The 21,615-nt window shown below is 45.3% G+C and overlaps 1 protein-coding gene and 1 pseudogene across 2 annotated transcripts in view; one reads left to right on the top strand and one right to left on the bottom strand.

Annotated features, from left to right (window-relative positions):
• Positions 1-616: 616 nt before the first annotated feature.
• On the bottom strand, positions 617-19,518 carry LOC104658141 (annotated as a pseudogene).
• Positions 19,257-21,615, top strand: part of ILRUN (inflammation and lipid regulator with UBA-like and NBR1-like domains) — a 109,224-nt gene continuing 106,865 nt past the window's right edge. The window contains exon 1 of one of the 2 annotated variants that reach the window (XM_010358061.2): positions 19,257-19,674. In XM_010358061.2, the coding sequence (XP_010356363.1) occupies positions 19,517-19,674 (158 nt within the window). In that variant the 5' untranslated portion in view covers positions 19,257-19,516. The remainder of the gene's footprint in view (positions 19,675-21,615) is intronic. The other variant, XM_010358060.2, reaches the window with a different exon arrangement.

Raw genomic sequence — 21,615 nt, 5'->3', positions numbered from 1 at the left:
ACAAATGGAATGTCTTGTGAGATGTTGTTGCCCCCCCACCACTATGTGTTAGACGTCATGCTAAGTGCTTTACTGCTTTACATACATTCTCTTATTTAAGTCTCATTTTTTTTTTCTTTCCGAGATGGAGTCTTACTCTGTCTCCTAGGCTGGAGTGCAATGGTGTGATCTTGGCTCACTGCTACCTCTGCCTCCTGGGTTCAAGCAATTCTCCTGCCTCAGCCTCCCAAGTAGCAGGGATTACAGGCACACGCCACCATGCCTGGCTAACTTTTGTATTTTTAGTAGAGATGGGGTTTCACCACGTTGGCCAGGCTGGTTGCGAACTCCTGACCTCAAATGATCCGCCTACCTCAGCCTCCCAAAGTGCTAGGATTACAGGCATGAGCCACCACGCCCAGCCTAAGTCTCATGTTAACTATAGAAGGCAGGTATTAGGAAACAAGACTTAAAAGGGGTAATTAATTTATCTGATGTCACATGACTGGTAGGTGACAGGGAAGGATTTGAAATCAAGTCTATTAGACTTCAAAGGTCCTTTTGTTGGCCCAATGCTGAGCTGCATACATAATCTGTAGAAATTGTACTATATCAACTTTTTGTTTTCATTATTTTGGAGAGAAGCAAGAATATTATTAATATTAGACTTTAATTTTACATCAACAACAACACTGTGTAACCAACAGCACAGGGAAGAGGTAGTGGAGAGAGAAGATGGTCTGGCTTCCTGTTCCTTAACTAGCCTAGACTTTAACAGCAGAGCCCAAGCAACCTAGGAGCGCCTCACCTAGCCTCTTCATGAAGTGAAAGGGATGGGAATTGGAAGTCAGAGGCTCATAACTTAAAGAAGGCTGATGGCAAGCCTGGGGAGAGGCCTGGAAATGAGGCAGGGGCTTTGGGCTGTGAAGAATCCCCTAGAGCAGGTCTTTGGCAGAGAACATGCCCCTGGCCCTGCCCAGGATGGATTCCTTGGCGGCGTCATATGGGTGCTCCTTGGAGGGGATCTCCAGGATGACTGGGATGGAGCACTGGTGGGCATCCAAGGCATGCTGCACCATCTCTGTAATGTACTGGTTGACAAGGATGATGCCAATGTCGTCCCGTTTAGAAACTGCTGGAAAGTGTCTTTGATCTCACTGATGGTTGTATGCTTCTTCAACACCAGGAAATTGGGATGGTAGTTCTTGTTAAGCTCCCCTATGCCACCTGGCAGGAAACCAGTCACCGTGTCCTGGTCTCCGAACTGTCTTTTTAGATGAGGAGTTGAGAACTGGAATGTACTTTTATGTACATGAAAGTTATAGAGGTTGGCTAGGCACAGTGACTCACATCTGTAATCCCAGCACTTTGGGAGGCCGAGGTGGGCGGATCACCTGAGGTCAGGAGTTTGAGACCAGCCTGGCCAACATGGTGAAATCCTGTCTCTACTAAAAATATAAAAATTAGCTGGGCATGGTGGCACGTGCTGTAGTCTTAGCTACTTGGGAGGCTGAGGCAGGAGAATCACTTGAACCAAGGAGGTAGAGGTTGCAATGAGCCTAGATTGTGCCACTGCACTCCGGACTCAGTGACAGAGCGAGAGCCAGTCTCAAAAAAAAAAAAAAAAAAAATTTATAGAGCTCAACTAAAAGTCTGGCACTATGTTAATATGGGAGAAGTTGGGAGTGAGTGGGAGGTGTAGACAAAACAAGGTTGGCTGTCAGTTGATAATATTGAAGCTGGGTGATGCATACATGGGAGTGCGTATGCTATTTTATTCACTTTTTTGTTTGTTTCTTTGAGACAGGGACTTGTTCTGTCACCCGGGCTGTAGAGCAGTGGTATGATCACAGCTTGCTGCAGCATCAACCTCCCAGTTCAAGCAATCCTCCCACCTCAGCCTCCTGAGTGGCTGGAACTACAGCTGCACACCACCGCACCCAGCTAATTTTTTTTTTCTGTAAAGTTCTATCGAGTTAGTAAATTTTCCTTTTTCTTTTTTATACAGATGAGGTTTCACCATGTTGCTCAAGCTGGTCTTGAACTTCTGGCCTCAAGCAATCCACCTGTCTTGGCCTCTCAAAGTGCTGGGATTACAGGCATGAGCCATTGTATCCAGGCTACTTTTTTTTTTTTTTTTTTTTAATAAAATTTCTCTCTGTGCTCAGGATGGAGTGCAATAGCATGATCATAGCTCACTGAAACTTTGAACTCCCAGGCTCAAGTGATCCCCCTGCATCAGCCTCCTGAGTACCTAGGACTATAGGCATGTACCACCACAACTGGCTAATTTTTTAATTTTTTTTTTTTTGGTAGAGACAGGGTCTCTCAGCTGGGTGCGGTGGCTCACACCTGTAATCCCAGCACTTTCAGTGGCCGAGGCGGGCAGATCACCTACGGTCAGGAGTTCGAGACCAGCCTGGCCAACATGGTGAAACTCCATCTCTACTTAAAATACAAAAATCAGCTCGGTGTGGTGGTGCACACCTGTAATCCCAGCTACTTGGGAGGCTGAGGCAGGAGAATCACTTGAACCCCAGAAGCAAAGTTTGCAATGAGCCCAAATTGCGCCACTGTACTCCAGCCTAGGTATACAGGTGCTAAACTCTGTCTCAAAATAAATAAATAAATTCCATAATAAAAAGTAACATACAATTTTTTTTAAAAAGGCTAGCATCATGTTTAACGACATATTCGCAGATTTAGGTATTGAATGAATTTGGGTCTCTGATGTGAAAATCAAAACTTAGTAATACAGCATCTTTATAAAACACTTTATAGTTTGCAAAATATTTCCAAATTTTGTCTCACAACTACTCTCAGAGGTAGATGGAGAGTACCCCCGAGATGATAATACTCCATTTCAGAGAAAAGAAAAGGGAAGTTCAAAGCAGTAGATCTGGGACTTTAACCCAGTTTTTAACCATGGAATTCAGTGATCTGCTCCTTTTATTCAAAATGGTTACAGCCCTATGCTTTTTCTGATTATAACAGTAAGCCTGGGAAACAGTGAGACCGTATCTCTACTTAAAAACAAACAAACAAAAAATGTAGCTAGGCATGGTGGTCTGCCCCTGTAGTCCTAGCTACTTAGGGGTTGAGATGGGAAGATCTCTTGAGCCCAAGTGTTTGAGGTTATACTGAACCATGATCATGCCACTGCACTACGGCCTGGGGGACAGAATGAGACCCTGTCTCTAAAATAATAATATATGTATATAATTTTAAAACAATTTAAACAAATTACAAAGAAGAAAAATGTGACCCCACCACACAGAGATAGGTATTGTTAACATTTTGTATATTCTTCAAAATTTTGTTCTTAATTTTTTTTTTTTTTTTATTTGAGATGGAGTCTCTCTGTTGCCCATGCGATTATTCTGACTCAGCCTCCCGTGTAGCTGGGACTACAGGTGCACACCCCCATGCCCCACTAATTTTTGTTTTGTTTTGCTTTGTTTTTGACAGAATCTTGCACTGTCGCCAGGCTGGAGTGCAGTGGTGCGATCGTGGCTCAATGCAACCTCTACTGCCTGGGTTCAAGCGATTCTCCTGCCTCAGCTTCCCAAGTGGTGAGGACTACAGGCACAGGCCACCATGCCCAGCTAATTTTTTTATTTTTAGTACAGACAGGGTTTCACCATGTTGGCCAGGATGGTCTCTATCTCTTGTACTCGAGATCTGCCTGCCTCGGCCTCCCAGAATACCGGAATTACAGGCGTAAGCCACCATGCCCGGCCTGTTTTAAATTTCTTTTTACAAAAATAAACATATGACATAGTTTTGTAATCTTCTTTGTCCCTTGAACAATTATGTAGTTTAAACATGTGCCCGTGTCAATAAATTCAGATCTGCATTTATTACATGGCACTCTTATAACTAGTTTAACTGATCTCCTTTTGTTAAGCATTTAGATGGTTTCCAATTTTTCAAAATTATGAACAATAGCAAAATAAACTTTCTCGTATCTTGGCTCATTCATTATTACATTAGGATTCATGACTGGGAGTGGAAAATCTGGGTGAAAGCATTTAGAAGAATTTTGTAACATATTGCCACCAATCTCAGAAATGTATGGATTTATATTCTCAACCATCCAGTGGGGTTTTTTTCCCCACCAATTCATAGTTGCTTTTCTTGAGACAAACGGAATTCAAACACACCAGTGAAAATACAGAGTTTAATTTGCTGACCTGTAATCGAGTTGAACTATTGAGCAAACCATTAATAAACGATTAACTGTGTTTGCTTAAAGTAATGATCTTCTGCCGGGCTCAGTGGTTTATGCCTGTAGTCCCAGCACTTTGGGAAGCTGAGCCAGGAGGATGGCTTGAGCACAGGAGTTCAAAACTAGCCTGGACACTAGAGACACACCTTGTCTCTACCAAAAATCAAAAACTTAGCCAGACATGGTGGCACGCACCTGTGGTTCCAGCTACTTGAGTCCAGGAGGTGGAGGCTGCAGTAAGCTGAGATCGTGTCGTTGCACTCCAGCCTGGGCGGCAGAGTAAAACCTTGTTTCAAAAAAAAAGAGAAAGAAAAGAGAAGAAAAGAAATGGTAATGACCTTCAAGCTTTAATGTGCATTAGAATCACATGGTGATTCCTGGGCTCTATTTCAGACACACGGACTTATACTGTAGGGATCTGGGACCCAATAATGGGCTTTTTTTTTTTTTTTTTTTTTTTTGAGACAGAGTCTTGCTCTGTCACTCAGGCTGGAGTGTAGTGGCACAATCTCGGCTCACTGCAACCTTCACCTCCCAGGTTCAAATGATTCTCGTGTCTCAGCCTCCCAAGTAGCTGGGATTTACAGGCGCCCACAACCATGGCTCATTTTTTAATGTTTATTTTTAGTAGAGACGGGTTTTCAACCATATTAGCCAGGCTGGTCTCAAGCTCCTGGCCTCAAATAATCCACCCACCTCGGCCTCCCAAAGTGCTGGGATTATAGGCATGAGCTGTTGCGCCCGGCCAAGAATGGGCTTTTTGTTGTTGTTGTTTTTGAGACAGAGTTTCACTCTTGTCTCCCAGGCTGGAGTGCAGTGGCACAATCTCGTCTCACTGCAACATCCACCTCCTGGGTTCGAGCGATTCTCCTATCTCAGTCTCAAGTAGCTGGGATTACAGACGTGCACCATCACACCCAGCTAATTTTTGTATTTTTAGTAGAGAAGGAGTTTCGCCATGTTGGCCAGGCTGGTCTCAAACTTTTGACTTCAGGTGATCTGCCCACCTTGGCCTCCCAAAGTACTAGGATTACAAGCATGAGCCACCGTGCCTAGCCAAGAATGGGCTTTTTTTTTTTCCAACAGATGGAGTCTCGCTCTGTTGCCCAAGCTGGAGTGCAGTGGCATGATCTCAGCTCACTGCAAGCTCTGCCTCCTGGGTTCACGCCATTTTCCTTCCTCAGCCTCCCGAATAGCTGGGACTACAAGCGCCCGCCACCACACCTGGCTAATTTTTTTTTTTTTTTTTTTTGTATTTTTAGTAGAGGTGGTGTTTCACTGTGTTAGCTAGGATGGTCTTGATCTCCTAACCTCGTGATCTGCCTGCCTCAGCCTCCCAAAGTGCTGGAATTACAGATGTCAGCCACCATGCCCAGCCAAGAATGGGCATTTTTAACAAGATCCACTGGCTCCCAAGTGACTGAGATTTAGGGAATTAGACTCCTGAGATACTAGCTTAAGGATACACATAAGGATAGGTGAACAGTGTGCTGATTATGGACCTGTTTAGCTTTTGGCCACATGAGGTCTGGTGAGAGAAAGGAAATATTAACTTATTCTCTCTAGTCTTGACCTCTTCTACCTCATTCTGTCTCCGTCTCTCTGACACACAGAGACACACACACAGACACACACACACTCTTTTTGGAGGAAATGAACATTTTACTTTTGGGGATGCCTTTACAGCAGTCTGCTATTATCAGTTACAAAGAGTTGCTTTCTAGTGATTCCTGTTTAGGGCTTTCTGTTTTGTTTTGATTTGCTTTCTTTTTCAAGCAGGCATCTTTGATGTTCCTAACCAGTTAAGCACCTGACAGTCACTTGATTTTTCCTTTTCTGTAGAAACTCACTTTAAAGCATCCCAGAAGTTCTGCAGTGTGAGATTCGAGGAGATTGGAGGCAAATGAGTTCAGTGAAATTCTACGGGGCCTCTGAAAGGAGGCCCCTGAGTTGTCATCACTTGTTAGCATGGCCCTTCAAAATTCAAACTGGCTCTCTAGGCATTTTCCTTTCCAGGATAGCTCCCCTTTGCTAGCTTCAGGAAACAGCTTTTTAATTTTCTCCTTGAAGGTCTATTTTTGACACAAAGGCTTCATTTTTCATAGAACCCTGCAGCTTTTCTGTGTTTGGAAGCCTGGCAAAGGCATCAGACATGTGACCCTCCTAGGCAGGTCTGCCCTTGAAAAATGTATGCTAAGGGGAGGGCTGAGCCCTTCTTTCTCCCTACCCAGATGCCTGCCTGGGCCCACTGCCGAGGACCCCGGCCAGCTGTCGCATGTCCAGCCACAGCAGCATTACCCACGGTATGTAGAGCCAACCTGTGTCTCATCTTTTCAGGGTCAAGCTCATGCAGACAAGTTATTTTTCTGATAAGTGACTCCTATTACTGGGAAAGGACCAGATGAGTGCCATTTATCCTTAAAAAAATATATATATATATATAAAATTATTCATTCACAGACATTTTTCATTTATGCCAAATGTTTATCTCTACCAGACGCAGTATACTTCATGGTAACAAAACCAAAGGACCAATTAAAAAACAACACTTTGTTGAAATATAATTTACATACAATAATATGCACCCATTTAAAGTGTACAGTTTGGCGGGGCATAGTGGCTCATGCCTGTAATCCCAGCACTTTGGGAGGCAAAGGTGGGTGGATCACTTGAAGTCAGGAGTTCTAGACCAGCCTGGCCAACATGGCAAAATCCCATCTCTACTAAAAATACAAAAAAATTAGCTGGGTGTGGTGGTGTGCGCCTGTAATCCCAGCTACTTGGGAGGCTGAGCCTGGACAATTGCTTCAACCAGGGAGATGGAGGTTCAGTGAACCAAGATTACACATTGCACTCCAGCCTGGGTGACAGAGTGAGACTCTGTCTCAAAACAAAACAAAAAGGTGTACAGTTTGATGAGATTTGATAAATGCATATATCCATGTAACTGTTACCACAATTCAGATATAGAACAATTCCATTAACCCAACCCAAAAGATCCACTCATGCCCCTTCCCAGTCAATTCTCTGGGCCTCCTCCAAGCTCCCCTACAACTCCAGGCACCACTGGGGTCACTTTCCATCACTATAGCTCAGTTTTACCTATTCTTGAACTTCAAATAAGTGGAATTACACAGTGCATATTCCTTTGTGTCTGGCTTTTTTTGCTCAATGTTTCTGAAATTCATCCATGTTGCTGTACCTATCAATAGTTTACTCCTTTCGATTGCTGAGTAGTATTCCATTGTATGGGCATATTACAATTTGTTTATCCATTTGCTTGTTGATGAACATTTAGGTTGTTTCCATTACTTGAATACTGCAAATAAAACTGGCATGAATGGGCCGGGCGCAATGGCTCACGCCTGTAATCCCAGCACTTTGGGAGGCCAAGGCAGGCGGATCACCTGAGGTCAGGAGTTCAAGACCAGCCTGGCCAACATAGTGAAACCCCATCTCTACTAAAAATACAAAAATTAGCCAGGTGCGGTAGCACACGCTTGTAGTCCCAGATACTTGGGAGGCTGAGGCAGGAGAACTGCTTGAACCCAGGGGGCGGTGGTTGCACTGAGCTGAGATTGCGCCACTGCACTCCAGCCTGGACAACAGAGCAAGACTCCATCTCAGAAAAAAAAAAAAAAAAAAACCTGCTATGGATGTTCATGTATAAGTATTTGTATGGACATATGCTTTCATTTACTTTGAGTAAATAGACAGGCGCAGAATGTGGGGGTTTTATAGTAAGCATATGCTTAACTTTTAAAGAAATGGGGCATCAAAGCATGATGTAGACTGATTAAAAAAGGAAATAAAAAGAAATGGGACAGTTAAAAACATCTCATTTTTTGTTGTCAATTCTATATTATATGCCAAGAATGTCAACTCCTATTATATGTCAAGAATTCCAACTTTCTATTCTTATAGTTCATTTGGAAAGAGAACTGTTTTGAGTAAGAAGTCTGGGCCAGGACACCTTGACCTCGAGAGTTCAAGACCTGCCTGGGCAACATAGTGAGACCCTGTCTTTAAAAAAAAAAAAAAGAGTCAGAAATCTAGGGCTTGGCGCAAGTAGCTTAGCTCTAGACCTGGAGTTTGAAAAGGGAGTCATTTAGCTTTTTCAGAGCTTCGATTCCCTAATCTTTAAATTAGGGCTAATAATTTCTTATGACAACGAAAAATTGGAAGTAGTCTCAAACGTCATCAATAGGTCACTGGTCAAGTGAAACGTATCCTTAAATTGGAATACTATGTAATCATTAAAAATAATAATGGAGCTGGGTGCAGTGGCCCATGTCTGTAATCCTAGCACTTTGGCAGGCTGAGGCAGGAGGATTGTTTGAGCATAGGAGTTAAAGACCAGTTTGAGCAACATAGTGAGATCTCATCTCTACAAAAAAATTTAAAAAGTAGCTGAGCTTGGTGGAGTGTGCCTGTACTCCCAACTGCTCTACAGAGTGAGGTGGGAGGATCGCTTGAGCCCAGGAGGTCAAGGCTGCAGTGAGCCGTGATTGTGCCACTGCACTCCAGCCTGGGTGACAAACCAAGATCCTGCCTCAAAAACAAAAACCAGAAAATAAACAAACAAAATTAAAATAAATATAAATAATGACATAAATATACATTTACTGATGTGGAAAGCTGTTGTCAGCATACTCTCAGTGAAAAAAAGCAGCCTAGAAAGGCAGAGTATGATCCCATTTAGTCAAATTATACAAATGGAGAAACAGATGAAAAACATATTTACTCAAATATTAACAGTGGTTATCTCTGAGTAGCGGGATTTAGGGTGATTTTTACTTTCTTTTTATTTAATTTTTTTTTTTACAATTTCTATATTGCTTAATTTTAGTTGCAACAAGCATGTATGAGTCTTTCAAAAAAAAAAAAGTTACTAAAAAACAAGCCAATGTAATTTGTTTTTCCTGAAAATGAGATAAGAGAATACATGGATATATTGAAAAACTATAAGGTATTACTAATGACATAGCCAAAGAAAATAAAACATTGAAACAATGAAAAAATAAGGAAGGCCGGGCATGGCAGCTCACGCCTATAATCCCAGTGCTTTGGGAGGCCGAGGTGGGCGGATCACTTTAGGTCAGGAGTTCGAGACCAGCCTGACCAACATGGAGAAACCCCACCTCTACTAAAAATATGAAAATTAGCTGGGAGTGGTGGCATGCGTCTGTAATCCCAGCTACTCAGGAGGCTGAGGCAGGAGAATCGCTTGAACCCAGGAGATGGAGGTTGCCGTGGGCTGAGATTGCGCCATTGCACTCCAGCCTCGGCAACAAGGGTGAAACTCCATCTCAAAAAAAAAAAAAGAAAGGGCCGGGCGCGGTGGCTCAAGCCTGTAATCCCAGCACTTTGGGAGGCCGAGACGGGCGGATCATGAGGTCAGGAGATCGAGACCATCCTGGCTAATACGGTGAAACCCCGTCTCTACTAAAAAATACAAAAAACTAGCCGGGCGACGAGGCGGGCGCCTGTAGTCCCAGCTACTCGGGAGGCTGCGACAGGAGAATGGCGTGAACCCGGGAGGCGGAGCTTGCAGTGAGCTGAGAGCCGGCCACTGCACTTCAGCCTGGGCGGCAGAGCAAGACTCTGTCTCAAAAAAAAAAAAAAAAAAAAAAAAAAAAAAAAAAAAAAAAAGAAAAAATAAGGCAAAAAGTAAACTGTCAAGTGTTACATAAATTTAAGGTATTGGTATTTTTTTTTAAGTTTGTTTTGTTTTGTTTTTTGAGACAGACTCTCACTCTGTTGCACAGGCTGGACAGCAGTAGCATGATCTTGGCTCACTGCAACCTCTGCCTCCCAGGTTCAAGCGATTCTCCTGCCTCAGCCTCCTGAGTAGCTGGGATTACAGGTGTGTGCCACCATTCCCAGCTAATCTTTGTGTTTTTAGTAGAGGCGGGGTTTCACCATGTTGGCCAGGCTAGCCTTGGCCTCCCAAAGTGCTGGGATTACAGGTGTGAGCCACTGTGCCTGGCCAAGGTATTGGCATTAGTATTTATTAGCTTAGTCTCCTCTAAAAGGATCTTGAAAATCATCAAAGTAATCCCATAAAAGAAAGTAATGATGGCTACTTACAAACACAAGTAGGCTGAACATAGTGAAAATGTAAAATCCTTAGGATTGAAAGAGGCTGGGTGCAGTAGCTCATGTCTATAATCCCAACACTTTGGGAGGCTGAGGCAGAAGGATTGCTTGAGGCCAGGAGTTCAAGGCCAACCTGGCCAATATAGCAAGACCCTGTCTCTATTATAAAAATAATAAAAATTTTAAAAAAAAAAAAGGACCGAAAGAAATCTGGAGTAAAGAGAAAGGCACAGGTTTCTTTCTGATCCTTGGGTTAAATCTTGGCTTTCTCAACATCTGTGTCTCTTTGAACAGGGTATTTAAACTTTCAATTTCTATTTCCTGATCCGCAAATTGGAAAAATAATAATGATCTCATTTTGTTGTGAAGATTAAATGAACCAAAGTACTTAATGTGATGGACCCTGACACATTGGAGAGTTCATTAAATATTTGTTCCCTTTTTTCTCCTTTTCTTTCTTAACTTTACCTGAGATGCAGACAGCAAGATGTTGTACACATTGGAACCCAGTTGGTAAAAAAGAGTGAAGAGAATGATTATAATAAAAGGGGAGAGGCTCTGGGTTTTTGTTTTTGTTTTTTTAACATGAGGGAGAGATAAGGAGTTCATGTTTACTTGGAGGATGTTTGACTTGGCAAACTAAAGGGGCCAAGAAGAGAAGGGGAAAAAAAAGAAAAGAAGAATGGACTACTTCTGGATGTATCTAGGCCAAGGGACGTGAGATAAAGACAGTCAGGTTTTCGTCTGCATTCTCCCATTCACCATAGTAGGAAAGAAGAGACCCAGGGTCTCATGCTTTACCCAGAAGAAAAAATAGTACAATAGGCTGGTGCCTGCCATTTGAGTATCTCTTGAGTAGGGCAGTAGGGTAGAAGAACTGGAAAAACCCCAAATGTGGGGGTCTGGTCCTTTCCTATCATGCTTTGGGAGGATATTGAAAGTGGAGGGTTGCTCTTCAACCTCACCTATTCACTTCCCAGAGAAAATATGCCCCCCCAGGTAGAACTTAGATTGCATTTCCGTTTCCTGGAGTGACTTCTAGATATGTTTTTGCATTCAGTACAGAAAACAGGAAGCAGCAAAAAGAGCCAGGGTCTTGGCCAGGCGCAGTGACACACGCCTGCAATCCCAGCACTTTGGGAGGCTGAGGTGGGCAGATCACTTGAGGTCAGGAGTTTGAGACCAGCCTGGACAACATAGTGAAACCCTGTCTCTACTAAAAATACAAAAATTAGCCAGGTGTGGTGGCAGGCGCCTGGAATCCCAGCTACTTGGGAGGCTGAGGCAAGAGAGTCGCTTGAATCCGGGAGGCAGAGGTTGCAGTGAGCCAAGATTGCACCACTGCACTCCAGCCTAGGCGACAGAGTGAGACTCTGTCTCAAAATAAGTAAATAAGTAAATAAGAGCCAGGGTCTTGGCGAGGTTCAAAGCTTCTAAATGACTTTGTCATAATGCTTTCCCTTACTAGCCTGTTCCTCAAACTCTGTGGAGGATCATCCAGGCCTCCTGAGTCGAGTCTCCTGGAAGGCATCTCTGGGCACCCCAACCTACCCCTTACTCTTCCCTCCTCCCAAGTCCTACAGCTTCGTTGTCTACTTCCCATTTGGCACTTGAACATATGCAGCTTTGCACGGTTGTCTGCCTTTATATAGTTATTTATAGAAATGTATGTCCTTGTCTCTCCCAATGTCATGTAAGACTTTAATATTTTACATTTACAAATGCTTATGCCTACCTCATTTAAACCTCCATTCTTGGGAAACAAACACAGAATGGAAAGTTTGGCTTGTGCTAGTTGTAGCCATACATTAAATTCCAAACTTTTTTCTTTTTTTTTTGAGATGAGTCTCGCTCTGTCACCAGGCTGGAATGCAGTAGCATGATCTTGGCTCACTGCAACCTCCGATTCCTTGGTTCAAGCGATTCTCCTGCCTCAGCTTCCTGAGTAGCTGGGATTACAGGCATGTGCGACCATGCGCAGCTAATTTTTGGATTTTTAGTAGAGACAGGGTTTCACCACGTTGGCCAGGATGGTCTCGATCTCCTGACCTCAGGTGATCTGCCTGCCTTGGCCTCCCAAAGTGCTGGGATTACAGGCGTAGGTTACTGCACTCGGCTGGGTATCTTTTATCATTTAAGAATACATTGCAAGGCTGAGTACGGTGGTTGATGCCTATAATACCAGCACTCTGGGAGGCTGAGGCAGCAGGACTGCTCAAGCCCAGGAGTTCCAGGCTGGAGTGAGTTATTTCGCCACTGCATTTCAGTCTTGGTGGAAAAGCAAGACCCCAAGTGTTTAAAAAAATTGACATGCAATTCTTACTTCCCAAATAAAGGCTTTAAAGATCATCCACGTTAACAGAGATAATAGAGATAATTCTGTCTCGTTATACTTTTTTTTTTTTTTTTTGAGATGGAGTCTCACTCTGTCTCCCAGGCTGGAGTGCAGTGGCACAATTTTGGCTCACTGCAACCTCTGCCTCCCAGGTTCAAGCAATTCTACTACCCCAGCCTCCCGAGTAGCTGTAATTATAGGTGCGTGGCACCATACCCAGTTAATTTTTGTATTTTTAGTAGAGATGGGGCTTTGCCATGTGGGCCAGGCTGGTCTCAAACTCCTGACCTCAGGTGATCCGCCTGCCTCAGCCTCCTACAGTGCTGGGATTACAGGCATGAGCCACCACGCCTGGCCTCTGTCTCATGATTCTTTTTTTTTTTTTGAGACAGAGTCTCGCTCTGTCGCCCAGGCTGGAGTGCAGTGGCCAGATCTCAGCTCACTGCAAGCTCTGCCTCCCGGGTTTACGCCATTCTCCTGCCTCAGCCTCCGGGTAGCTGGGACTACAGGTGCCCGCCACCGCGCCTGGCTAGTTTTTTGTATTTTTTTTAGTAGATACGGGGTTTCACCGTGTTAGCCAGGATGGTCTCGATCTCCTGACCTCGTGATCCGCCTGTCTCGGCCTCCCAAAGTGCTGGGATTACAGGCATGAGCCACCGGGCCCGGCCCTGTCTCATGATTCTTAGTGGACCAGCCAGTTGAAACATTTATTTTATTTTATTTTAGTATATTTTATTTTTTATTTTATCTTATTTTATTTTATTTTATTTTATTTTATTTTAAGATAGGGTCTTGCTGCATTACCCCAGGCTGGAGTGCAGTGGCACAATCTCTGCTCACCGCAGCCTTGACCTCCTCTGTTCAAGAGATCCTCCCACCTCAACCTCCCGAGTAGCTGGGATTACAGGCATGCACACCGCCCCCAGTTAATTGTTCTTATGTTTTATTTTTGTCTCGATATGTTGACAGGGCTGGTCTTGAGCTCCTGAGCTCAAGTGACCCTCCTGCCTTGGCCTCCCAAAGTGCTGGGATAACAGGCGTGAGCCACCTTGCCTGGTCCTATTTATTTATTTGGAGATGGAGTCTCCCTCTGTTGCCCAGGCTGGAATGTAATAGTAGGTTCTCAGCTCACTACAATCTCTGCCTCCTGGGTTCAAGCGATTTTTCTGCCTCAGCCTCCTGAGTAGCTGGGATTACAGGCACGCACCACCACGCCTGATTAATTTTTGTATTTTTAGTAGATACTAGCTTTCACCATCTTGGCCAGGCTGGTCTCAAACTCCTGACCTCAGGTGATCTGCCTGCCTGGGTCTTCCAAAGTGCTGGGATTACAGGCATGAGCCACTGCACACGGCCATATTTATTTAAATACAGAAAAGTATAAAAAAGAAAATTAAAATTATTATTAATAATTCTCTATTAATATTTCCAATCTCTTGCTATGTGGATAAGTTCATATAGTATACTAAATTACATACTGTTTTCTTCACTTAACGTAGCATAGGCAAATCGTATGGTAAAAATTCTTCAACACATGCTTATTGTCAAAACTTGGAAAATGTAAAACAAACAAACAAACAGGGCCAGGTGCAAGAGCTCACACCTGTAATCCCAGCACTTGGGGAGGCTGAGGCAGGAGGATAGCCTGAACCCAGGAGTTGGAGACCAGCCTGGAGAACATGGCAAAACTTTGTCTCTACAAAAAATACAAAAATTAGCTGGGGGTGGTGGCATGCACCTGTCGTCTCAGCTACTCTGGAGGTTGAGGTGGTAGGATCGCTTGAGCCCAGGAGGTGGAGGGTGCAGTGAGCCGAGATTGCACTGTTGCACACTGCACACTCCAGCCTGGGCAACAGAGCTAGACGAAAGAAAAGAAAGAAAAAAAGAAAGAGAGAGAGAAAAAGAGAGAGAGAGAAGAGAGAGAGGGAAGGAAGGAAGGAAGGAAGGAAGGAAGGAAGGAAGGAAGGAAGGAAGGAAGGAAGGAAGGAAGGAAGGAAGGAAGGAAAGAGGGAGGGAGGGAAGGAAGGAGGGAGGGAGGGAAAGAGGGAGGGAAAGAGGGAGGGAGGGAAGGAGGGAGGGAGGGAAGGAAGGAGGGAGGGAGGGAGGGAAGGAAGGAAGGAAGGAAGGAAGGAAGGAAGGAAGGAAGGAAGGAAGGAAGGAAGCAAGCAAGCAAGGGGAGGAAAGCTGGGCACAGAGGCTCATGCCTGTAATCCCAGTACTTTGGGAGGCCGAGGCGGGCGGATCACTTGAGATCAGGAATTTGAGACCAGCCTGGCCAACATGGCGAAACCCATCTCTACAAAAAATATAAAAAGATTAGCTAGGCATGGTGGCTAATGCCTGTAATCCCAGCTACTCAGGAGACTGAGTGAGGCAGGAGAATCGCTTGAACCTGGGAGGCGGAGGTTGCAGGTTGCAGTGAGCACAGATCTTGTGACACTGCACTCCAGCCTTGGCAACAGAACGAGACTCTGTCTCAGAAAAAAATAAAAAATAAAGTAATAGTAAATAATAATTAACGGTGGGCCTGGTAGCTCATGTCTGTAATCCTAGCACTTTGGGAGGACGAAGCAGGTGGATCACCTAAGGTCAGGAGTTAGAGACCAGAGATGGTGAAACTCTGTCTCTATCAAAAATACAAAAAAATTAGCTGGGCGTGGTAGCAGGCGCCTGTAGTCCCAGCTACTCAGGAGCCTTAGGCAGGAGAATCGCTTGAACCTGGGAGGCAGAGGTTGCAGTGAGCCGAGATCAGGCCACTGCACTCCAGCTTGGGTGACAGAGTGAGACTCTGTCTCAAAATAAATAAATAAAAATAATAATAGTTATTATTTTTTGAGACAGTCTTGCTCTGTCGCCCAGGCTGGAGTGCAATGGCGAGATCTTGGCTCACTGCGACCTCTGCCTTTCGGGTTCAAGCGATGATTCTCCTGCTTCAGCCTCCTGAGTAGCTGGGATTTCAGGCGCCCGCCACCATGCCTGACTAATTTTTTTTTTCTTTTTTTGAGAGAGTTTTGCTCTTGTTGCCCAGGCTGGAGTGCAATGGCATGATCTCAGCTCACTGCAACCTCTGCCTCCCAGGTTCAAGTGATTCTCCTGCCTCAGCCTCTAGAGTAGCTGGGATTACAGGCATGCACCACCATGCTGGGCTAATTTTGTATTTTTAGTTGAAGCGGAGTTTCTCCATGTTGGTCAGGCTGGTCTCAAACTCCTGACCTCAAGTGATCTGCCCGCCTTGGTCTCCTAAAGTACTGGAATTACAGGCATAAGCCACCACGCCTGGCCAATTTTTTTTGCATTTTTTAGTAGAGATGCAGTTTCACCATGTTGGCCAGGCTAGTCTCGAACTCTTGACCTCATGTGATTCATCCACCTCAACCTCCCAAAGTGCTGGGATTACAGGCATGAGCCACCATGCTTGGCCAATAGCAATATAATTTGACCTCACCAATAACATTTAAAGAAAATCATTGAAAATTTTATGCTTTTTTAAAAATAAAACAGTCTGCTTTCATGGGGACAAAAAACCAAAAAAACAAAAACTACCAAGTTAATATATACTCACTGTAAACATTCAAGCAGTATAGAAATTTAACATAAAAGTAAACATTCCCCATAGTTTGGGTTGCCAGAGTTAGCAAATAAAAATAGAGGACACAAGTTAATGTATAGGATATATTTATACTAAAAAATCTTGTTTATGTAAAAGTGTAAAAATATGTAAGAATGATATTGTATCTTTGTTTTAATTTGCATTTCTTATTCATGGAGTTTAAAATATTTTCATTCATTTTTCCAGCCTTTAATATATATATTTTTAAGAGGCAGTCTTGGCCGGGCAAGGTGACTCATGCCTGTAATCCCAGCACTTTGGGAGGCCGACGGCAGATCACCTGAAGTCAGGAGTTTCAGACCAGCCTGGCCAACATCGGTGAAAATCCGTCACTACCAAAAAATACAAAAATCAGCCGGGCGTGGTGGTGTACACCTGTGGTCTCTGCTACTTGCGAGGCTGTGGCAGGAGAATTGCTTGAACCTGGGAGGCAGAGGTTCCAACAAGCTGAGATCTCACCACTGCACTCCAACCTGGGCAATAGAGCAAGACTCTGCCTCAAAAAAAAAAAAAAAAAGGGAGACTGAGTCTTGCTCAGGTGCCTAGGCTCCAGTGCAGTGGCACAATCACAGCTCACTGCAGCCTCAAACTCCTAGGCGCAGGCTACCTTCCTGCTTCAACTACCTGGAGCAGGTGGGACTACAGGTGCGTACCAGTTAACCCAGCTATTTTTAAAAATTTTTGGTAGAGATGGGGTCTTGCTACACTGCCTGCCCAGGCTGGTCTCAAACTCTTGGCCTCAAGTGCTCCTCCCACCTTGGACTCCTTATTGATCTTTTTATTTTTATATGTAACTTCAAAAATTTTTTTGAGACAGCATCTCCTGTCACCCAGGCTGGAGTGCAGTGGCAGGAACATGACTCGCTGCAGCCTCAACTTCCTGGGCTCAAATGATCTTCCCTCCTCAGCCTCCCATGTAGCTGGGACCATGGGTGAGCACTACCATGCAGGATTAATTTTTAAATTTTTTGTGGTGTGGTGGTCTCACCATGTTGCTCAGGCTGGTCTCAAATTCCTGGGCGTAAGCTATCCTCCCACCTACTCATTTATCTTAATAGCTTTTTATTTATTACATAAAAATATTAGGGCACAGTGGCTCATGCCTGCAATCCCAACACTTAGGGAGGCCAAGGGAGGAGGATCCCTCAAGCCCAGAAGTTTGAGATCAGCCAGGGCAACACAGTGAGACCCTGTCTCTACAGAAGGTTGAAAAAACAACATTAGCCAGGCATGGTGGCACCCACTTGCAGTTCCAATTTCCTGGGGGAGCTGAGGTGGGAAGATTACCTGATCCCAGGAGTTCAAGGCTGCAGTGAGCCGTGATCCTGCCATTGCACTCCAGCCTGGGCAACAGAATAAGATCTTGTCTGAAAAAAAAAATTTTTTTTTGAATTATGTAGAGTTTAGGTGTGGGTTAAGACCTTAGTACTGTATGCGATTGACTAAGAGTTTTTAATTTTTCCCTAAATCAGCATTCTAATGGAGTCACCAGGTTCCAATAATATCGTCTTTTGGATCCTTGGTCAACACAATTTCCATCCATGAATACTGCAAGTTAAAACACTTTCTAGAAGTCTATGGTCCTAACATCAAATTAGTTCTTGGGTCAACTTTTTAATTTTTGTGTAAGGTCCCAATTGAACTTAATGTAGAAAGGGAATGTAGCAGGGTATAGTGAATGGAGTGCTAAACTGGGAGTCTGGAACGCCCTTTCCAGCTGTGTAATCTTGGGTGAATCATTTCCTCTCTATCCATTTCAATGTCTTCATCTGTAGAATGGGGAGGTTGGACTCGACAGTCTCAGTTCCTTTCAGTTATTGAGATTTTTATAATCGTTCTGTCTCTATTGCACCATCCAAAAGATTAGGACAAAACATGTTCATCTCTGAGTCCCAAATGTGCATGACTCCAGAACCTTAAAAAGCCACTGTAGTTTACTCTCTTTTGGTAGTGGGACAGAGGAATGCGTTCCCTTTCCAAAACATCCAGGCCGCCGACACATTACTACTTATTCCAGTTGTTTTTGAAATTGTGGAAAACACAATTCATAAGGAACCAGAAATCTGGGTTCTAGTTTTGCTGCTCTGTATTTCTGTACAACGCACGTAAGCTTACTTCCCTTATTTGCAAAATAGAGGGCTACTTGAAGGCAGAAGACCATTTCTCACTCATCCCCCCACCCTTCCCCGCCTTGGATCTAGCAGTGCTGGGCAATTCGCGGTGTTTCAAAAACATTTCCTAACAGAAGAGGGCAGACAAGACAGCCTCTTTACTTCCTTTCTCATTCTTTGACAGAGCTTGACCGGGAAGGTATACAGTATATACAGAAATACTTCGTCTTCTATTTTAAATACAGAACAAGGCATGCTAAATTCTCATGACTTTATTTTGATAGGGTTGTTCCTGATGGAGTGGGTGGAAGGTTATGTGTGGTGTTCTTCTAGACCTGTGATGGATGTTTGTATCGAGACCTTTTTTATTTTCCGGAGACACGATGCTACCGTTGCATAACACAAACAGCACCGATAAACTGTAGTAACAGCAAAGAGTGCCCGGGAATCAAGGCTTTAAGGCAGCATTCCTCTGGGAAAGCGGCTCTTCAAACACGTCCTTCAAGCGTGAGTGGCAGACTCCTGGCTGGGAGGGCTGAGTCCTGAGTGCACTTTGCTACCTGACCTTGGCACTGTCTCCCTCTCCCGGGACTTCAGTTTCCTCACCTGCAAAACGGTAGAGTTGTCACAAACGAAAATCCCTGAACTTCTTCCGCAGCCCCAGGCTTCAACAGCTCTCCTTGAAGGTGGGGACCCGTCGGAGAAAGGGTCTGGACAGAAACTCCCCCACACGGTTGGACCATCTCTTTCCTCCTTCCTACTTTTCGCCCCTTCGCCCCGCCCCGGTGAGGTCACGCGGGGACGTCACGGGTTTGTGACGACACGAAGGGGCGGGCCTCCGGGAGAGGAAGGGGCGGGGCCTAGGCGGGCGACGCTTGCGCAGTGGGCGCGGCGCGGGAGGAGGCGGAGGCGGCGGAGTGGCGAGAGGCGAGAGGCGGCGGAGGCGGCGGAGCTGGGGGGGTGGGAGGGGGGGGAGAGTGAGTGAGTGGCAGAGTGAGTTTACCCCTATGAGACTGTGAGAGGCCCGGGGCCTACCTCAAAGGAGCGGGGTCACGACGCTAGCTAGCAGCGGGCCCCCTCCCGGTCCCCGGGCCCGGCGGCGCGGCGGCGGCTCGGTTGTGAGGAGGCGGGGAAGCGGGTGTCCGGGCCCCGCCATGGAGGGCATGGACGTGGACCTGGACCCGGAGCTGATGCAGAAGTTCAGCTGCTTGGGCACCACCGACAAGGACGTGCTCATCTCCGAGTTCCAGAGGCTGCTCGGCTTCCAGCTCAATCCTGCCGGTTGCGCCTTCTTCCTGGACATGACCAACTGGTGAGCCGGCCCCGCCGTGCCAGCGCTGGCAGCGGCCTCGGGGCCCCTAGGGGAAGGGAAGGGACTCTCGAGCTCGGCGGCCGGGCGAGCCAGGCGGGTACTGAGGGCCACCCCCTTCCAGGGACGGGTAGGACAAGTGGGGGAGCACCGGGGGCATAGGAAGAATTAGAGGGCTGAGCAGGGCTAGAGGAGAGTTAGGGGCCACGGAGGCAGAAGGGGCGGAAGGGAGATGGTGTGGGCAGCTCCTAAGGTTTTTCGAGGATTAGGGGCCAAGGGCCAAGGGACGTGGGATGAGAGGAAAATACTTAGGCATTCAGGCATAGTGGGTAGACTTGGGAGGAAAAGGGTTATGGTATTGGCTGAGACTAAAAAGCACAGGAGATCTGGATTTGGGGAGGGGGGGAAAAGGTTGGGGTTTGGAGTGAGGGGCTGAGGATGCCAGGATTGGGCGGAAACTATAGGGAAGGATTAGGTACTGTGGAGCAACCTGAGCACTGGAGAGGCTTGGGAGTTAGGAGCTGAGAACAGATTAATTTGTGTGTCTGTCTCTTTCCATCTGAGGATAGATAGGGAAAAGGGGGTGATATTATAAGGGAAGACAAGGGTGTATGGTGAGGGAGATGACTTTCTTAAGAGTTATGCCAGGGAGGAGTAGGATCTGCTAGTAAATTGACACATGGAGGACCGGGAGTGTTAGACTTGGGACAGGGCCTGGGAACCACCTTAGGAAAAGTGGGGGAAATGAGATGATCTTGGGGGAAGGAACTTTCTGAAGGGACAGGACTCCTGGCAGAGGGTTCATCTGGGGCCACCAGAATGCTGGGAATGGAGAGGGGCTTATTTGAAAGAAAACTAAGTTGACAGATGTTTGGGAAAATGGAGAACTTAGGCTGGGAGCCAAGTGTTTTTGTCTTCACCTTGTAGAAGACTGAATTGGGGCAGAAGACTATCCGACGTAAAGGAGTGTTTCTTGGCTTTGAAAGTAGCACTTGCTGTTGTTGATAAGCCAGGCTTCCCCTTGTACTCTGAATAGAGGTTGTTGGATTCACTCGGAGGCAGAGTTGGAGCGGAGACGATTAGACTTTCTTTGAAAGGATTTCAGGTGAAACAACTAATATGTCTTTGGGCAAAAGGCAAAAGGTTCAGTGCCCTTTGCTCTGTTGGGCATTCAATCTCCTGACATGTGGAATCTTGTTTCTTTTGGCATCACTTGCACAGCCAACCTCTCTTTTATTCCTTGTCCACTGAATGCCTCGAGCAATGCTGGAAAAGAGGCTGTAAACCTACTTTTTATCCCGCTCCTAACCTAGTCCTACCCTGGATGATGCTCATCTGTTAGTAGGAGCCTTGTAGCCATGGCTGCACCAAAGGTGATGTGTAAATTTTTTTTTTTTTTTTTTTTTTTTTTTTTTTAAGACGGAGTCTCGCTCTGTCACTCAGGCTGGAGTGCAGTGACGCAACATCGGTTCACTGCAACCTCTGCTTCCCAGGTTCAAGCAATTCTCCTGTCTCAGCCTCCCCAGCAGCTGGGACTACAGGCACACACCACCTCGCCCGGCTAATTTTTTTGTATTTTTAGTAGAGATGGGGTTTCACCATATTGGTCAGGCAGATCTTGAACTGACCTCAGGTGACCCACCTGTCTTTGCCTCCCAAAGTGCTGGGAACATGTGTGAGCCACTATGCCCCGCCAATTTTTTTTTTTTTTTTCCCTGTGCATCATCTTTGATGGGTCTTACTATTTTATCTTTAAGGTCGATTATTACAGCAAGAGCAGGTTTAAATTTCTAGATGTTTAGAAAACTCTTTGGATGCAGGAGATAGCCTTTAGAATTAATCATTTGTAATCTCCGTTTGTATCTGTTACATCTGATGATCTCAGGCAGGGAATATAGCCTACTGTAGTTTTCTGACAGCTAACCTGAGGTGTTTAGTCAGAGA

The sequence above is a fragment of the Rhinopithecus roxellana genome, chromosome 4, assembly GCF_007565055.1.
Source record: "Rhinopithecus roxellana isolate Shanxi Qingling chromosome 4, ASM756505v1, whole genome shotgun sequence".
Classification (NCBI taxonomy): Eukaryota; Metazoa; Chordata; class Mammalia; order Primates; family Cercopithecidae; genus Rhinopithecus; species Rhinopithecus roxellana.
The sequence above is the reverse complement of the archived record's forward strand: the minus strand, read 5'-3'. Positions and strand labels throughout refer to the sequence as shown.